This window comes from Monodon monoceros, unplaced genomic scaffold (genome assembly GCF_005190385.1).
Source record: "Monodon monoceros isolate NGI ecotype Baffin Bay Population unplaced genomic scaffold, NGI_Narwhal_1 Super_Scaffold_18, whole genome shotgun sequence".
Lineage (NCBI taxonomy): Eukaryota > Metazoa > Chordata > Mammalia > Artiodactyla > Monodontidae > Monodon > Monodon monoceros.
Genome location: NW_021703774.1, coordinates 87,123,060 through 87,141,533, shown reverse-complemented (window position 1 = coordinate 87,141,533; position 18,474 = coordinate 87,123,060). Strand labels below are relative to the sequence as shown.

At 39.6% G+C, this 18,474-nt stretch overlaps 1 protein-coding gene across 4 annotated transcripts in view; it reads left to right on the top strand.

The window, feature by feature from the left end:
* Positions 1–18,474, top strand: part of NTNG1 (netrin G1) — a 340,603-nt gene that overhangs the window by 232,172 nt on the left and 89,957 nt on the right. For all 4 annotated transcript variants that reach the window (XM_029226840.1, XM_029226839.1, XM_029226837.1 and 1 more), the window contains exon 4: positions 14,902–15,074. In XM_029226840.1, the coding sequence (XP_029082673.1) occupies positions 14,902–15,074 (173 nt within the window). The remainder of the gene's footprint in view (positions 1–14,901; positions 15,075–18,474) is intronic.

The window sequence follows — 18,474 nt, the reverse complement described above, 5'->3', positions numbered from 1 at the left end:
GGGGAACCGTCTGCTGTCTGCAGGGGTAGTGATGCTTTTGTTACACACTTTTTATCTTTTCTTACCCAGAACCCTCTCCCCTTCTCTGTTCGTTCCTATCCAATGATTCTGATAACCTGTTCAAACCAGAGCTGAAGTCTTTGGCAATGAAAAGCAGGGTAGAAAGAGCTCAGCATTTAAGCACTTGAAGAAGAAATGTTGGCTTACTTTGTTTTAAGTATTGCTAGTGGGATTCAGGGAGAGGGAGGCAGGGAAGTGTGTGGAGAAAAACTAAACCATTATGTTTCCATATTAAAACAAGTTTGGTTTTATATCCTACATGTAAACAATCTCCATCTGAGTTTTATCTTCATCTGTAAAGTGAAGACAGTGATACCAGCCTATCTCTCTCCCACAAAGTTGCTGTATAGATGAAATAAAACACCATTAGGAAAAATGCATCATTTGAATGTGCATTTAAACACAGAATAAGCTCAAAAATACTAGCTTATTTGTTATTGTTATTATTTTTTCTGATCCTGTGTTTCCACATTTCCACAGTGAGGGTATGGGATTGGATGATTCTTCCAACAAATATTTATGAAGAGCCTACTGCCCGCCAGGCACCATGAAGGATTCCATTCAGAAGCTGGGATTTAGCCCTGCCCATTGCCTACCCTCATGAAGTCCACAGTCCTGGTCCCTCTCCTCCACACTGCAGGTCCTCACGGTCCACCAAAGCTTCTTCTCATCCTTCTGTTAAATACAAAACAAGAATGAGAAGACCTAGTGACCCTGGGGTAGTTAAGACAACAGGTCCCTTCTTTCTGTGGATATTGTTCAATTGGAAGTTTTGCTTGTTCTGTTTTTCTTGATTTTTTTAATGGTTCAATGCTCAGAAATAATAAAATCTTAGCCACAGAGTCTTATATATTGTAAGTGTTCAGCAAATGTTTGCTGAGCATAATGATTGATGACGACAGTCAAGTGGGGACTAAAATTTTTGAAGTTAACCTAGTCATGAGCCATCTGTGGTGGCACTTGACATGCTCTCTCATTCAAAAGTCAAAGTAAAACCAAATGAAGTTACTCATCTCTGTTTTACAAATGAGAAACCAGTCTTAGAGAAGCAGTCTCTAGCCTAAGGTCAAACGGTTTAAAAGTGATCAATGTAATATTCAAATCCAGATGTTTTCTAACTCCAAAATACAGCACTTTTCACCTTAACTTAAAAAGTGAAGTGAATATACACTACCAAACGTAAAATAGATAGCTAGTGGGAAGCAACCGCATAGCACAGGGAGATCAGCTCGGTGCTTTGTGACCACCTAGAGGGGTGGGATAGGGAGGGTGGGAGGGAGACGCAAGAGGGAGGAGATATGGGGATATATGTATACGTATAGCTGATTCATTTTGTTATAAAGCAGAAACTAACACACCACTGTAAAGCAATTTCACTCCAATAAAGATGTCTAAAAAAAAAAAGTCACTTCATTCTATAAAAAACAAACAACAACAAAAAACTTTTAATAAGAATTGTGTAAGGTTAGAATTGGAATGAACTTTGTAATTATCTAGCATATCCTGATGCCCACCTCCTGGTGATAACATTTCTCCATTTCCCAATTCTAAATCCTTGACAGAAAAGTCTGGTTGGCCCAGCTCATCTTTTCAAGCTAGACCGTAAATTTTGGGTTGTTGATCAATGTATGTAATGACTGCTTTGGGGTCTTACATCCAGTCTAGTTCAATCAGCTCAGGAGGTGGTGAAGTCATGGAAAAGTAACATGGTGTTTTGGGTTAGGATCTTTTGGTTGCTAGTAACAGGAAAATAATTCAAACTAGTTTAAACAAATACAGACTATTTTGGCTCATTACTAGGAATCCAGGACACAGCTAGATTCGGACAAGCTGGCAGCATGGGCTATACAAAGTCATCAGGATATTATTTCTGTCTCTTAGTTTTGCTCTCCTCTGTCCTGGCTTTATTTTAAGCCAAGATTTTCCATGTTGTGGCCAAGACGGCCATGAGCAGCTCCAGGCTACCTAGTACCAGTGTGGTAATACTATAAGGAAAAAGAATTCTTACTCCTATAAGCTCAGCAAAATCCCCAGGACCAGTTTTCTAAGGGATTGAGTCATGTTCCCATCCTTGAACCAATTATTGTGTCCAAGAAGATAGGATGGATTGGTAGGGTGAGCTTCTCTGCTCACCCTTGGAGCTGCAAGTTGGAATCCCCCACCTGATCCTCTTAGCCTGAGAATGAGGAAGGATGGTCCCAAAGGGTTGTTACAAGAAGGGATTTGGGGTGTGCAAAAACACAGGCATACCCACCACAGTTTAGATATTGCCAGAAGGTAGGGTCAGTCAGGCAACCAATGTAGGGCATTTTTCAAACACAGACCAAATCCTTCACCTTTCAAAGAAATGAGTCACAGAAGCCAGTTTAATTCACCAAAAATAAATCAGTTAGTTAGTGATTGTGTCCAGGTCTCTTGATCATATATCATTTGCCTCTAAAATATGACCCTGATCCATATTAAATTACTTTAAATTTCATTTCTCATTAAAATATTCTCACACATTTGGTACAGACCCTATCTCTGAAGATTTAACCGTATCGATGGAAAGACTGGATGTGATTGTGACAGTATCAGTACTATCTAGTTACCTTTTCCTGACCATATCCTATCTAATGGATCTTTTCAGAACTCATTGCTGTGCTTCATTTATATTCTCAGAGTTCTTTGTTTCTTTGCTTTAAAGCCCTTGTTTCTAATCTTAAGTGAAACAGTTCAGGTCATCAGTCATAGCAAGTAATATCATGCTCTTTTAGTGGGCGGGTCTTTTTTCTTTTACCTCTCTCTATTTTTTTTTTTTTTTTTTTTTGTCTTTAAACTTCAACTTTTCCAAGGCTTATTAACAAAAGTAGGCCACCAAATAAGGGGAAAAAGCCAAAGGCTTTGCTAGGTGCATTCTTCTCTACTGGACGTTATTTTACTTCTCAGAAAAAGAATTAGAAGAAAGCTATTACCCCCAATTTTCCATACCACCCATGGGAATCTAATTCAATTTCCTCTCAAATTCTGTAGTGAAAAGTAAAAGTATAGAATAAGGTTGCTGTAGTGTATTCATTTGCACAGATTTGACTTTTATTTCTAGTCATAAAGCTATTTATTCAGCCTGATCTATTTTTAATCAGACTCTAAGGTAACCATTTGAAGAAATAAGACCTTTTTAAGTGGATAAGTATACATATTTAAGAGATCTCAAAAACTTACCTGACAATCCAACCTGATGAAGGAATCCCACAGTGTCAGATGGCTCAGCGCCGCAGCAGAGCCTTACTGAACTCTGTGGCTTTGCAGAGCACAAGAGAACTTTAGGTTTATTCCTGCCCTATTTTTCTTATGTCCCAATTTCTCCAAGAGGAGAATTATATTTTTTAATACAAAGAAGTATATAAGAAATTATCATGGTATAGTTCACATCAAATTGGAATTTAAAAAATAAGTGAAAAAAAAATATTTCACTTTTGTGGTTCTAGAAAGAAAAAAAAAAGAAAGAAATCTTAGTTGGTTACTATAAACCACAGAATGCACAAGTATGTGTGAACATAACTTGAGCACGTCAACAATCTTTATAATTGCTTCTTATATCAGGAATATATTCAGTTTTCCCAAAGAGGAAGGCTGAATGTCTTAAACAGGGTGAGGCTTGTTTTCTGCATGCAAAAGGACATGGGGAGGTCAGTTGCTGGGGGCTCACATAGTGTGTGAGGAAATGGTCTGGCCTTGGTTTCCTTCTAGCCTCCTAGTTACCTGTTGTTAAGCAGAACTTCCATTCTTATGATTGCAAAGCTTTAAGTCCCTCTAGCATTTCCGTCTGGACCCCAGACAACAGAACAGGAGGAAAGCGCAAAGAGAAAGGAGCAAAAAGCCAAAGGAATGATTCCATTCAAGCTGTCCTTTTTGAAAAGCTTCCCTGAACACCCTACCTAGTGACTTCTGGTCACATCTCATTTGTCAGAACTACCTAATTCGGCCAACCCCAGAGGAAGGGCAGTCTGGGAAAATCAGTGTTTTAGTTTTCTCACATGTTTTATAGAGGAAGGCAAGAGAGAAGGGGATGTGAAGGACTTTTAGATAACCATGAATTTGCCATTCCTCTCTATAATAATAGCTATAATAATAGCTAATATTTATTGAATACTTACTATCTACCACAATCTGTGATACACATTTAATGTGGACTATTTCATTTAATCTCCATAGCAATCCTATACTATAGTTACTAACGGTAATCCATATTATAGGTGAGGAAACTGACACTCAGTTGGGGACGCCCAACAGGCTCATGGTAGAGCTAGGACTTAAACTCAGGCCCTTCATGTCCAGAGTCCAAGCTCTTAATACCATGTTGCCCTATCTGTCTTATAGAATCTGGTTCTTTGAACAGTGATCATTTGTATTTCTAGGATTGGAGACCCCTAGATTTTCTGTTTTCTCAAAAAGAATTAGAATGGTTTACTATGCACATATTAAGCATCTAGGATCATCTATTAATTGCTAATTGGTCTTGGATTAGTTGAGTTTTAATTTAACAAGCTCTTTACCTGCCAGTCTTCAGACTGATTGGTTGTGCAGAGAAGAGTGACAGTCTGGATTGCGATGATTATCTTGCTATGTCTTTTATCTTTTGGCCCCTCTTGTCTAACCAGATTTCTCTTGGGTGTAGTAAACGGGTCACAGAGCACCATCATATACCCTTTCCAATCTTGGACAATGCATTATCTCAAATTGATAAGCTCCTATTTTTATTTTATAGTCATGGTACTCTTGTCTCCCTGGCAAGCTTTAGAAATAGAAAGGGACTATTTTTAATATTATATACAAGAACCAGCAGTTTAGTGAATCATGTAATCTGATGCTTCACTGTGAGTAAGTTTAAAGTCTCAAGTAAGGTTTAAATGGAACTTTTAGAGGGTTTTAAAAGTGCCATAAGGATGTCTAAGTCATTTATTGCAAAATGTGTAAGAAGGCTTTCTGGTCCTTTTTCCATCAATTTTTGGAGCAAACCAATTGCCTTATATAAATTTTTTTAAAAGATCATTTTAGAATCCCAGAGTCAATGAAGAGCTGATCAAGATCTCAGTTTTTATTTTACACTCCCAGAGAAAACTGTATAACAGTACATTTCTCTGCTTCAAAAAAAATAAATTTATACCATTCAGTTCTCAAAAATAATTCTTCCAAGAACAAAGGTTAGGAGAGTGGAGCCCCCGTCAAGCAGGGCCCCCAACAACCAGGAACTCAATATATTGTGAAAGAATGAGCTCAAGAGCCATATGGAAACCTGCCCTCTGTATTTGCAGGGTGGCTTCCTAGAGTCCTAACACCGCTTCTTTCATTTATGCTTCTCCCATAATACAGGAATCCAAACACAAGTCGGATGTTCAGCCTCTTTGTTGGTCTGTTGGTGTGTCACTGCTTTCAAAAAATTATAAGCAGATATCTGTTTCACTCTGAATTTTGACCATTGCATAGCTTATAAATACACATATTCTGAAAACATTTTTGCTTACCAGTGATCAGTAGCATGAGACTCTAGATTTAATTAATGAAGGAAGAGGTAGTAGAATGCTGGAAAGGTTGGAGCCCTCTCTTTTCTAGTGGGATTAGAATCAGACCAGCCCCATTTGATATTTGAAGATCCAGCCTTTTGCTATAAGACTGTGCTTAAAAATACAAATGATAATAGTAGTAGTTTATATTTATTAAGTGCTTATTACATATGAGGTGCTGTTTTCAGATATACTTTCAGATGTGTGTAAGAAAGACTGACATTAACAGTGCCTTAGACAAAGTAGAAGTTTATTTCTATCTCCTTGCATTTGGGAGGTTGGTGCTCCAGAGCTGGTATGGTGGCTCTGCTCCATACACTCACCTTGACCCACCTTCCTCTGACTGCAGGGGAGGTTGTCTGAGGACCCTGGTTCCACTACCAAAGTCCACATGGTCTGAGTGACTCAATACCCTGTGCATGTTCCAGGAACTAAATGAGAAATAGGAAAGGAGTGCAGGCCCAACAGGAGTGTCACAGACACCACTCCTGATAATATGCCATTGGCTGGGATGTAGTCACATGGCCACACCTAGCTAGAGGAAGTGCTGGGAAATGTAGTCTTTATGCCTGTGACCATGTGCCCAGTTAAAACTGTTCTGGTGTGGAAAAACAAAGATCAGTTAGCAGTTTCTGCCTCATCACAGTGTATCATTCAACCCTCCCAACAACCCCTAAAGTAGGTATTTTACTATCCTCATTTTACAGAGGAGTAAACTGAGCTTGAGGAAGTTGCCTAAGGTTCCTGCTAACGCCATACTACATAACCCCAGAGCCCAAACTCTTATCCATTGTTTTCTGTAGTCTCTTTTGGATAAATGCCCTATTTCATTTAGTTTATTTTTTCATTTCCTTAATGCACAATTCAGTGGGTGTTAGTATATTCAAAAAGTTGTGCAGCCATCATCACTATCGAATTCCAGAACATATTCATCACTCTAAAATGACTGTCCATTAGCAGTCACTCTCTATTTGCTCCTCTCCCCAGCTCCTGGTAATCAAATCTGCTTTCTGTCTGTATAGACTTGCCTATTCTGGGTATTTCATACGAAGGAAAACATATCATGTGGCCTTTTGTGTCTGGCTTCCTTGATTTAGCATGTTTTCAAGGTTTATCCATGTTGTAGCATGTACCAGTACTTCATTACTTTGTGTTTTTTCTATTGTTATCTACATCTTCTTTATTCGTTCATCAGTTGGTAGACATTTTGGTTGTTGCCACTTTTTGGCTATTATGAATAAAGCTGCTATGAACATTTGTGTACAAGTTTTTGTGTGGATATGTTTTCAATTCTTTTGGGTAAATGTCTAGGAATAAAATTGTTGGGTCATGTGGTAACTTTATGTTTACCTTTTTGAGAAACTACCAGACTGTTTTCCAAAGTGACTGCACAATTTTCCATTCCTACCAACCATACATGAGGGTTCCAGTTTCTTTTTTTTTTTTTTACATCTTTATTGGAGTATAATTGGTTTACAATGGTGTGTTAGTTTCTGCTTTATAACAAAGTGAATCAGTTATACATATACATATGTTCCCATATCCCTTCCCTCTTGCGTCTCCCTCCCTCCCACCCTCCCTATCCCACGGGTTCCAGTTTCTACACATCATTGCCAACATCACTGCTGTCCATCTTTTTTAATTATAATCATCCTAGTGGATGTGAAGTGGTATCTCATTGTGATATTAATTTGTATTTTTTCTAATGACTAATGATGTTGAACATTTTTTATGTGCTTACTTGTACTTACTGTCCATATGCACGTATCTTCTTTGGAGAAGTATCTGTTTAGATCCTTCATCCATTCTCTAATTGGGTTATTTGTCATTTTATTGTTGAATTATAAGTTATATATTATATATAATATTATATATCATAATATATATATATTCGGTTTGTGAGTACAGATAGAACCTTAGTGTTGGTCAGGTTTAGGTCAGAGATTTCCACACAATATGGTGGAAGGGAGAAGGTGTGCAGAAGGATCACCCCCAGTATTTTAGTTTTCTTGTTCAGCAGGACTTTGACACACTGGTGAGCTCAGAAGTCCTTTTCAGCGTTTACTGTGCACATAAATCACCTAGAGATCTGGTTAAAATCCAGATTCTTATTCAGAAAGCCTGGGGGAGGCCTGAGATTTTAACAAGCCCTCAGGTGATCCCAGAGCTACTGGCCCATGGACCACACCTTGACTAGCAAGTGTTACAGAGAATGTCTTAATACGCTGTTTAGACCATGGGTCTACTTCTCCTCTGAACCAGTTTGCTTTGTTCTTCTTCAAATAAAGTGATGTCCTAGAAGGAGCCCAGCTTTTGGAATTGACTCTTGGCTACCACTTACCAGCAGCATGTTTCTCTGAGCAAGTTACTTTACTGCTGTCGCCACACTTTCCACATCTGTAAATCACAGATACTTATTCCTCCTTCTCAAAGTGGTGATGAGGCTGAGGTGAAATAACATACATAAAGCATCTATTCAGTTCCAGGTCTATAGTGGGCTTTGGTAAGTGTTGATTTTTTTTTCCACCTGCCTTAAATGATAGGGGCTGTATCTCTGACTGTTTAGTACAAATACATCCTTATCAATGTAGAGACAACTCAGTGTTACTACCCTAATTTCCTATATGGTCATGAATAAATAGAGTATTCAGTCTTGGTGGTCTGTAGTTAGTCTATGTATGTTTCATCTCCTTTACTCAACAGATTGCTTGTTCTTGGAGATTAGGACTCTACGTCGTCTTCTTTTGAATGCATGAGACCTGTCACAGTGTTATCCATAGAATTTGTTATTAATTAAAGCTTATGGAATGAAGCAGACAGCCCATTCCAGTAGCAGCGGTAACAATAGTGACAGTAGAAATAATAATAATAATTGAAACTAACACTTATTAATACCTTTCTGTCAGACATTATGCTAAGTGCATGCATGGATAATCTCATTCAGTCCCCAAAACTGTTCTTTGAAACACATTCATTTATTGTCCCTGTGGCAGCTGAAGCCTGGCCATACTCAGGAAGACAGCATGACTTCTGCATTGGTAAGAGCTGAGTTCTAAAGGCTAACTGCCCGTAGTTCGAATCCCTGCTCCAGCTCATACTGCCTGGGAGACTTGGATTTCTTAGTCCCTCAATATTCAAATGCATCATCTATAATTATTAATAGTGCTAATTCCATGTAACTATTTTGTAGTTTATATGAGCTAATGTGTGAAATATGCAAAAAGCACTTAGCACAGTGCCAGGTGCTTGGAAGTATTTAGTCAAGGTTAGCTCTGTTTATTTCTTTGTTAAATCACTCATTCATAGCTTCACAGCAAATAAGTGGCCGAGGCTGTCTGATTCAGTGTCATATAACTCATAATCTCTAAGTCATTTTGCCGCAAGTCTCCCATTTCAAATAATGTATTGAAGTAGAAATTGAAAATTCGTGTGTCAAAGTGAAAAGAGAAAGGTTAAGGGGCTGCAGAGGGAGAAGAAGTATGTGAGAGGCATTTTATAATTTGTCACCTTTTGAAAAAGACATCTCCAAATGCCTGATATTTGTGCTAACTTGTTTTCTACAAGTATTTGTGTAGCAAGTGCCGACCCAAGGAAAGCAAACCTGATCCAGGTTTTGTAGTGCCTGAAATGTATGCCCTTTGGGAAGGGGGCTTATTAAGGAAAAACCTTCATTAATTAAAAAATATAATAATATCTTATTGGTGAAAATAATATAAAAGCATATGACTGTATGAACACATTGTTAGGGTCCTTCTCAAGTTTTTGAAGGGTCGCCTGATACTTAAACTTCATTCACTTCAGGGTAGATCCTCCTATGGCATAAAAGTAGCCAAAAAGCAGCAAGCCTGATTTCCCTTCCAGTTTTGTTTCACAAAGGGCCAGTTTTAAACTTCTTTGTCTTGGTACTTTTATTTGAAACACTACAATAGACTACATGTACAGACCTCTAACTCACAGGAAACTCTGGTGGATAGCATGCTTCCCAGAATAAATATATTAAGTTATTAAAAAAAAAACCAGGCAGACTAGATGGGTTTTTCATACCTACTGGCAGGTGGCACAGATCTAAATGTTGGAGCCTTTTTATAAGCAAGATTAAATTGACTTGTGACAGCTGCTCACTAAAATACAGGAAGTGCAGACCTGGTTAAAAGCAAGAACACACTGGTTTTCATTAAGTTTGCATCACAGAATAGAGCTCACCTTTTTTTTTAAAGGTCTGTCTTAGCAATGCCCTTATTTGACAGTGTGTGCAATTTGTTGCTTACACACAAGTGGATCTTTGAGGTACAAGCAAGTCAATTAGTTCTATCTGCAGTGTCTTGGTATGTGTTCTATACATGTAAACAGAATCAGTGAATAGGCTCAGCTCTCCAGAACATCAGATCTGTGACTGCTAGCGAAGCCTGTTAGATCTCCACTTGTACAGTTCCTCCCCCACCTAATGTGATGGCAAACGTGGCAGCTGGATGGCCAAGGAAATGGATAATGAATCTGTCAGAGATGAGTGGATGTCATGGGAGTCTGCCTTCCACCCCATCACAAGGCCAGAGTTCATAACACCAGGAATTGAGAGCGATCTCCCAGCATTGTGAAATACTTTTTTTTTCCGTTGGAGGAAAAGCCACTCTGGCAAGCGCTCTAAATAAAGGATTTCAGTGTCTGATTGGAATGGGATGATGAGAATAAACTGAGCTGTGGAAAATGAAAGGGAGCCGTTTCCAAATACAGGCCAATGACATTGTGCCTCAGCGTCCACTTTCACAAGCTCAGCCCTGGCACAGCAGTTGTCACAATGACTGAAGAAAGACAGTCCAGGAGCCGAGCTAGGTCAGCAGATTTACGAAGTTAGAGCTGTAGCCAGCACCCAAGCAGCACTCTGCCAAACTTTAGCTGACCCAGGGTGGCCATCCTTACAGGAAGGAATTGAAACTAAAAGATGCACACTCCAGAACAATTATGCTACCTAAATGCTCTCCTCTAAGCTGTTTTTATCCCTCCTCTAAGTTGCGTTCTTCTCCTAGGTCTTTTAGGCATTTTTTTAGGATAGCTCTTGCGTTAGCTTTCAGACATTTGGCAAATCCTCTGGAGTTTAAATTAAATTAAATTCAGTTTACAAGGTCTCACCAATTTTAGAGTTCCCTTTGCCCAATATAAGGTTAGTTATGAAAACCAGTGGTGAGGGCAATTTTCAGCACACATCATGGAGTGTTTAACTTAGTACAATGCCTATTAATTCTCTACTCTTAGTCCATTGCTGTATTCATCATAGTAGAACAGGCACAGGAAGTCTCTGCTTTCAGGAAGTTTAGTTGTTAATTAGTCACTTGTTTATTTGTCAGATATTTTTTAAACACTTATTATGTGCCAAGTGGCTTGACCCGTGTTAGAGATGTTACAATAAATAAGGCAAATTTGACTGCTGCTCCCAGGAGCTTACACTCCAGTGAGAGTGACAGAAGAATAAACAATTACAATACAGCCTAAGTCTAGAGCAAAGATAGTGTGGACTTCATCCTGTGGCTGGCCTTACCTCATGTCGGAGGAGCCCATAGGAAAGGCATTCTGGTGGGTCAGAGAAGGACTCAGATAGTTAATCAGCAGATGGCTTTTGAATGTCACCTAGGAGCCAGACACTGAGATTTCCAAGTTGACATCTGAATGGTAAAAATGATGCAGGTAAAAGAGGTAGAGTTATGTTCTAGGCATAAGGAACAGCTTAAAAGATTACGCAAAGGCAAAGTTTGAAGAACTAATTGTAGAATCGGTAGTGGTGCAAATAATAATGGGGAAAGAACAAGAGATCGATTTCAAAGGGACTTGTAGGCCATGTTCGAGGGCTTGGACTCTATTCTGAGAATAAAGGGAAATTTGTCAATGGTTCTAAGCCAAGGTGACCCAGGTATTTTTGTGTAAATGATCGTTTTGACTATTGTGATGAGATTGGGCTAAAGAAGAGTATGAGAGGAGGCAGAAAGGTCTCTATAGAAGCCATTGTAATAAACCAGATCAAAGATGATGATGTCAACAGGGACGTGGCAATGGCTAGAACTGTACGTATTTGAGAGTTATCGAGGAGGAGGAATTTCAGAACTGGGTGAGAGACTGAGTAAAGACAAATTAGATGTGATAGGAAAGGGAGTGGGTGTGGTCATTCTTGACCAGCTGACTAGAAGGTGATGCAATGTACTGAGAAAGAAAACACAGAAGCATGAGTAGGTGGGGGAGGGAAGCCAAATAATTCAGTCTGGGATATGCTGGATTTGACATGTTCAGGAGAGAGATCCGTGATGGACGTTACAGCACCAGGACTTATCCACATGTTGAGCAGGTGATCTTCACCTAGTGATAATGGAAGGAGAGAGTTCTGTGGATTCCTATGGGTAACAGAGAATCTGAATCTCCTAAAATATTTCCCATTGTTTGAGTTTATTTTGCATGTTTTTACTTTTTTCTAGGGGAAAAAATGATGCAAATTTGCTTTAGATTGCCTATAACTCAAAAGTAGTTGAGGACCACAGAGGAAATTGAAGGAACAACCTGGATAAGAGTGCCCAAGGAGAGTCACTTAAGCTGACTATGCTGATCCAGACCCCAAAGAACAGCACATGAAGAGAACAACAGAAGAGGGTTCTGAAAATGACCTTGAGAACCCAGTGGGGAGAGTGTGTCAGGGGAAATGGAGCGGTCCCACAGAGTCAAATCCCCCAAGGAGATAGATAAAGCAAGGAAGGAAATCCATTACATTTTCACCAGGAGGTCATGGGTGGTCTTGGCAAGAGAGGTTGTGGTTAGTTGGAAACAGTGAGCGTGGGGGAGATGAGAAAAAGGAGATGGCAAGTGTAGAAAACTCAAGAAGGGGAAGGAGAGTGTTAAAGTGGTAGCAAGAAAAGAAGACTAGGGTACAAAGTAGATATTTTTCTTCCTTAAGATGAGAGAGATGCAATGAGTAACAATTCTAAAAGCAGAAAGAGCCTTAAGTAACAACCAACCAAACCAAACACACAGAAGCTTTTAAGGGAATCAGAAGCTTAGAGAGATAGGGTGTCTACAGTAGGTACGATAGATATCAGGAAAGAGTAATGAATTGAGTTGAGGCTTGAATGATTAAAAATCTTTGGACAGGTGAAAATGAACCATTAATTGAAAGAAATATGGGAAAAATAAGACTAAATATTCATCTATTCTTCTTTCACTTCCTTTTGTTATTCAAAAAATATTTTCTCAGCAAATATAAAGTCTTTAGAATAGAAATTGCCTACAACTCAGAGACTGACTACCAGTATGAAAGTATTAGTAGCTACAAGGTATATAATCCAATTTACAATTACTACTTGCATTCTTGGTTTTCACACATGAAACCAGCATATTCTTTGGGGTCACATTGTTCATTTCCTCATTTGGAATTTTTAAACACCAGATAGGGTGCTAAATCAGTATAAGCTGGTGCTTCTATCACTTAAGTTTCTAACATCTTCCATATTTATAAACACACCCATAAATAAAGGTGCTAATGAAGGAAGGAGAAAGATTCTTTAATAAGCAGCTTAACGCAAGTAACTCCCTGCATGTAGGAGATTTTTACAAGACCTAGCTCATAATTAAACACTGTCTGTTTTACTTAACTGAATTTTTTCTCTTTTTAAAAGATTGTATGAATGTTAAAGACTCTGTTTATGTGTTGATGTTGAATGGGTATTGTTTAAATGGTAGCCTTTCAGCTTATTATAATTTACAACTATACAGAGAGCAGAGTGTAGTTATAAGTACTATGAAGTGTAGTCGACCCCTGAAGAAGCTGAGGCTTGGTCTTACCCAGGAAGGTTTGAGTGGGTGGCTATTGCTTTAGGGGCTACACCTTTTAGTTAGAAGAGAGCCCAGCAGCCCTCAGGAATAGTCTTAGCCATTCCTTTGTTTCCTTGCCGTAAGTATGGGTCAGTGTTCCAAACAGACCGTTAGTGCACAAGAAAGAAATGTGGATGTTACTGTACACACATTATAGAGACCAACATCAGTTGTTAAAGAATCTTATTTTCCTACCTAAGAAAGAGTATTGTTACTTTTCCCAATTCATGACATCTGCCAAAAAAGAAAGCAAATGTAAAGCACTATAATATTTCTTCGTTTTTATGAAACTTGACTTTCTATATTTTTGTCCTAGTTCCTAGAAAGGGCCAGACTAGTTTAAAAACGCACACACACACATGCGCGCGCGCACACACACACACACACACACACACACTTTCGGGTTCTGACCCTGACAGATCTTGGCCCTTTACCCCCAGGTCTGGGTATCAGGTCCTTTCCTTTGTGTGGACACATCTCTTCCCACGTACATTGTTCTGCCCTCTGGTCATGGACATTCTGTTGACCTAGGCTTTATTTCTCCAGAGGATGTGGCTCGTACTTTGAATCTTGTAAGTTATAACCTGCTACCTCAACAGATATCAAGTTGGCCTTTATAGTTTTACAGTCAGAGACTTTGGATATGGGAATGTATTTTTGTAGAAATTGCATATTCCATTGTTGCCTCTCATATATTACAGCATTATTCACAGGCACCAAAGGGAAGGCCTTGGCTAATGACCTCAAACCCCTGCCACACATAGGTTTTCATTTTCTAGTATTTGAAGCGTCTTTTTTCCTGAGTCCTTTGACCCATTTATGAGAGACCTTTGTGATTATTTTTTGTGAGTAGGAAATCTGAGGATTATTCAGGTTACTTAGAGGCCTTCATGGAAAAACGCTTCTGCCTGAGGAATGGCATTTCAGAGCCCGGAATGAGAACATCTGTTTATAACCGCTTGGGGTCTATAAAATAAACCTGAATAGCAAATTATCTCAATGGTTATATTTCTTTTTAAACAAATAAGAGTAGTCCTTCTGGTTTAAGGAAAAACAGAAGATGACGTTGTTCTTCAAAGCCAGATGTATTGTAGATTTGATAATAGCACAGAAAAGCCTCTCACTAGTGGCAATATTTTGGATATCTGTTGGGAAACCCCTGATTTCAGAGCACAGTTTCCTTAGGTGAGCATCAGACCCCACCTAACTGACCTGTATTAAGATTCCTCAAAGTGTGGGATGAGGTCAGGCTGTATCATAATCCCTACCCCCAAGGACACTTGTTTAAAAGATTCGGAGGGTCAGGCCTGCAAACCTACATTTTACTAAGTCTTTAGGGAGCACTCAAGCACTACGGGCTGTGAGAGCCGCAATCCTAGAAGACAGATGGATAAAGCCTCAGTGATCACCAAGACAACTGGACTTAATGAACTCTTGTCTCTCCTCTGCCTAGGTGCAAATGTAATCTCCATGCCACTGTGTGTGTGTATGACAACAGCAAATTGACCTGTGAATGTGAGCACAACACTACAGGTCCAGACTGTGGGAAATGCAAGAAGAATTATCAGGGCCGACCTTGGAGTCCAGGCTCGTATCTCCCCATCCCCAAAGGCACTGCAAATACCTGTGAGTAACTTCTGCTCGGTAATACCATGTTTTGTGCACGATGAGCTGAGAGTTCCTCTCAATTTCACTTGCAATTGTGCTTTCACTCCTCTTACCAGGAGTCCCATTCCTCTTCAAAATGTAGCTAAAGCTTTCATCCCTATTTTGCCACTTGTAAGCACATTTTAGCACTTGGATCATCTGTTAAATTCAGTCTTCCAACATTCACATCAGTGTGTTGGGAAATGATAGAAACCACAGGAGAAATTTTTTCTAAGTGGATGAAACAGGAGCTGCTTTTTTTGCTTCCCCAAATTAATTTCCTATTAAAATAACAAAGGCATTCAAAACTCCCAACTCTGACTTAATTTTAACCATAAACTACTTCCAGAAATTCTCTAAATGTTTACAATCCCATTTCCCATACTGGGTAACCTAAGAGATGCTTTGTCTAGAAGATGTTTCCCTCTCCAAATTTAGCTACAGCCTGACTTTGCTCAGTGAAATGGTGGGCTTTTTCCAAATGCCAGCAGTTGATGTCATGCCTGGCGTGTATCCTGTTAGGAGAGGCTGCCTTCGATAAAGAGTGTGACTGTAGGCCTGTAGGGACCACAGTAAGAAAAGGGATGTTTGTGTGCATGTGAAAAGAGCACAAGCATTACCTGTGTTCACAGGAAGCGTGAGAGATGCCCCGTTATCACTCTTGTGGGTGCCCCTCTGAAATCCCTGAACATCCCTAGGAAAACAAGTTCTGACACGCTCAAGGAGACAAGTAATTACTTCCAGAATAAATTGCCCAATTCCATGCATGGACCAATTAGCCACTCACAAAAGCCCAAGGTTTGACCTCTCTTAAAAGTAGAGGAGGGGCTTCCCTGGTGGCGCAGTGGTTGGGAGTCCGCCTGCCGATGCAGGGGACACGGGTTCGTGCCCTGGTCCGGGAGGATCCCACATGCCGCGGAGCGGCTGGGCCCGTGAGCCATGGCCGCTGAGCCTGCGTGTCCGGAGCCTGTGCTTCGCAACGGGAGAGGCCACAACAGTGAGAGGCCCGCGTACCGCAAAAAAAAAAAAAAAGTGGAGAAGGGTGAGGTTGAGAATACACCCATTCAAGTGAGAAGTAACAGAAACAGCAGGACAGTGAGTAGTGGGGGAATGAGACCTTGAAGAGCCACCAGCTCGATGCAAGGCTAAGAATGTTATCAGGCACTTCAAAGCAGCAGCTGTGAGAAACCAAACCTCAGAAACTAATAGCCAGGAACCAGGACCTTATCAAGTTAAATGTAAAAGTAATGGACCGAGTAACAGGCCATAAAGAATGGGGGCATGAAATTATGTTAAAATTTCTATGAAGCAGGAAAAAAAATCTGTCAAAGGCTAAAAAAAAAAAAAATCCCCCTTTGTGAAGGTATTCCGTTTCTTTCTGTGTTAAAGAAAAAACTGACAGCCTAGCTCCTAAAATTAATACATAAAGCTCTGTTGAGCAGAAATGATTTTTTTTCAAGGCGGTTTTATTAACAGAGACCCCATGGGCTTTCCTCAATTGTTGAGCGCCATAGACTCGTGAATTCAGGAGGAATCTCATGAGGTTATTTGTTGCCATACCCTGTGACTAGCTAGAATTCCTATCACCACAGTTGTCAAATTTAGTTTAAAGGTTTCCTCAAATGAAAATGACTCAGATTTCATTTTTGATATCTGCTGCTCCTTTAGTGGGACAGGGTGGAAGAGAACAATGTTTACAAACACTTGGTGGCATTCTGGCTCATCCTCAGGGCAGGCCAGCTTGTCAGGGCTACTAGAAAGGCAGCTGGGAGAGACCGCTGTTGAAGGCATTGGCTTCTATTCTAACACGACACCATTTTTTTCTACCCATAACTGTACTTCAAAGTCTTGCTTATTTCAAGACATTTTCACTGGAAAGACCTTGTGTCAGCCAAGCTATTTCACTGGAATGGATTTCTTGTTATATTCTCCATGGAAATGGCTTACATAGCCCTAATATAATGCAACCTCTTTCAATTGTCCATGTGGATTCTATTGTCTATCCATCCCTTAGTTTTTCTTGGCCTTCTCTAGACTTTTCCCCATTTCTGTTAAAATATGAAGGTGACAGATGGACACAATGGCCAAGGAGGTTGAATTTAACGTTTCAATCCTCAATATGGCCGAAGCTAGATTGAAGATTTTTAAGATAACCTGCAATGGTCCAGTCTTGCAATGGAAAGAACCCCTTTAAAGAAATCTCTGCCACATCAGACTGCTTGCAAATGTCCAAGGATGGAAGTAGGCAATTAAGTGGTTTAGTACACAGGTTCCAGAATCAAATACCAGTTTGTCCATTCACTAGCTCAGTGACCTTGAAAAAGTAAAGTATCAATATTAACCTCTCTAACACTTGGCTTCCCATCTGTATTGTGAGGATAATAACAGTTCTTACCTCATAAGGATTTTGAGAGAAGTGAATAAGCAAATGCATGTGATGTGTTTAGCATAACACCTACCACAAAATAAGTGTTCAAAAATAATTTTATTTTTAGGCTTTTTTTCATAAGGCAGACTTGTCAATTATTGGACAGTTTTAATTGTTATAAAACTTATTTCTTAACATCAATATTGAGTGTCTCCTAATTTCCAACCACTTTTTCTTTTTAAGTCTTAAAACTCTATATCAACCCCAGTTTTCTTTCTTGTCCAGGTTAACATCATCTGTTCCATTTCTCATATGATAAGATTTTCAACTCTCTTACCTAGTTGTTTGCCCTGGAAGTCCTCTGAATTTTTAGTGTGGAAATTTAAGCCAAACCCAGGACTTCTAGCACTGTTATGATTCTCCTGTCATTTTGGCTTTTTCTTACACACATGCATACATGCACACACTCACGTGTGCACGTGCCCACACATACATGACTCGAGTTGGTACATTACAAGTCAGATATTAAGAGGCACACTCAGGATATGCTGTATCCTAATACAGGAATAAAAAACCTAAGAAGTAAAAAGGAGTGGCTACAATCTCTGATCCCTCAACACCAACTCTTCAGTAGCCTAGAAATAACACTCATATTGGATAATCTCTGGATTTAGCAGAACTTCAAGCAGCCAGGATTTTTGAATAAGAAGATCAGTTCCTGCCTACTCTTAGCATAAAAACTAGGAAGGCTTCATTACATCAGGAAATTTTAAGATCTCCCTTCAAAACCATTCAGCCCATCACTCAAAAGGTCCTTAAACTGGGACCTTGCTGGGAATACTATGGCTTGGAAGTCCTAAATTCTGGAGCAGCTCCAAGGCCACTTTTGTATGGAGCATATAGAGCCAGGAGAGAAGAATACAGAGCCCCAGCCCTCTAAAACACCGCCACCCCAATCTGTGAGACACACCACATTTCCCTATGCCTTTCATTATAATAGACTCGGCAGAA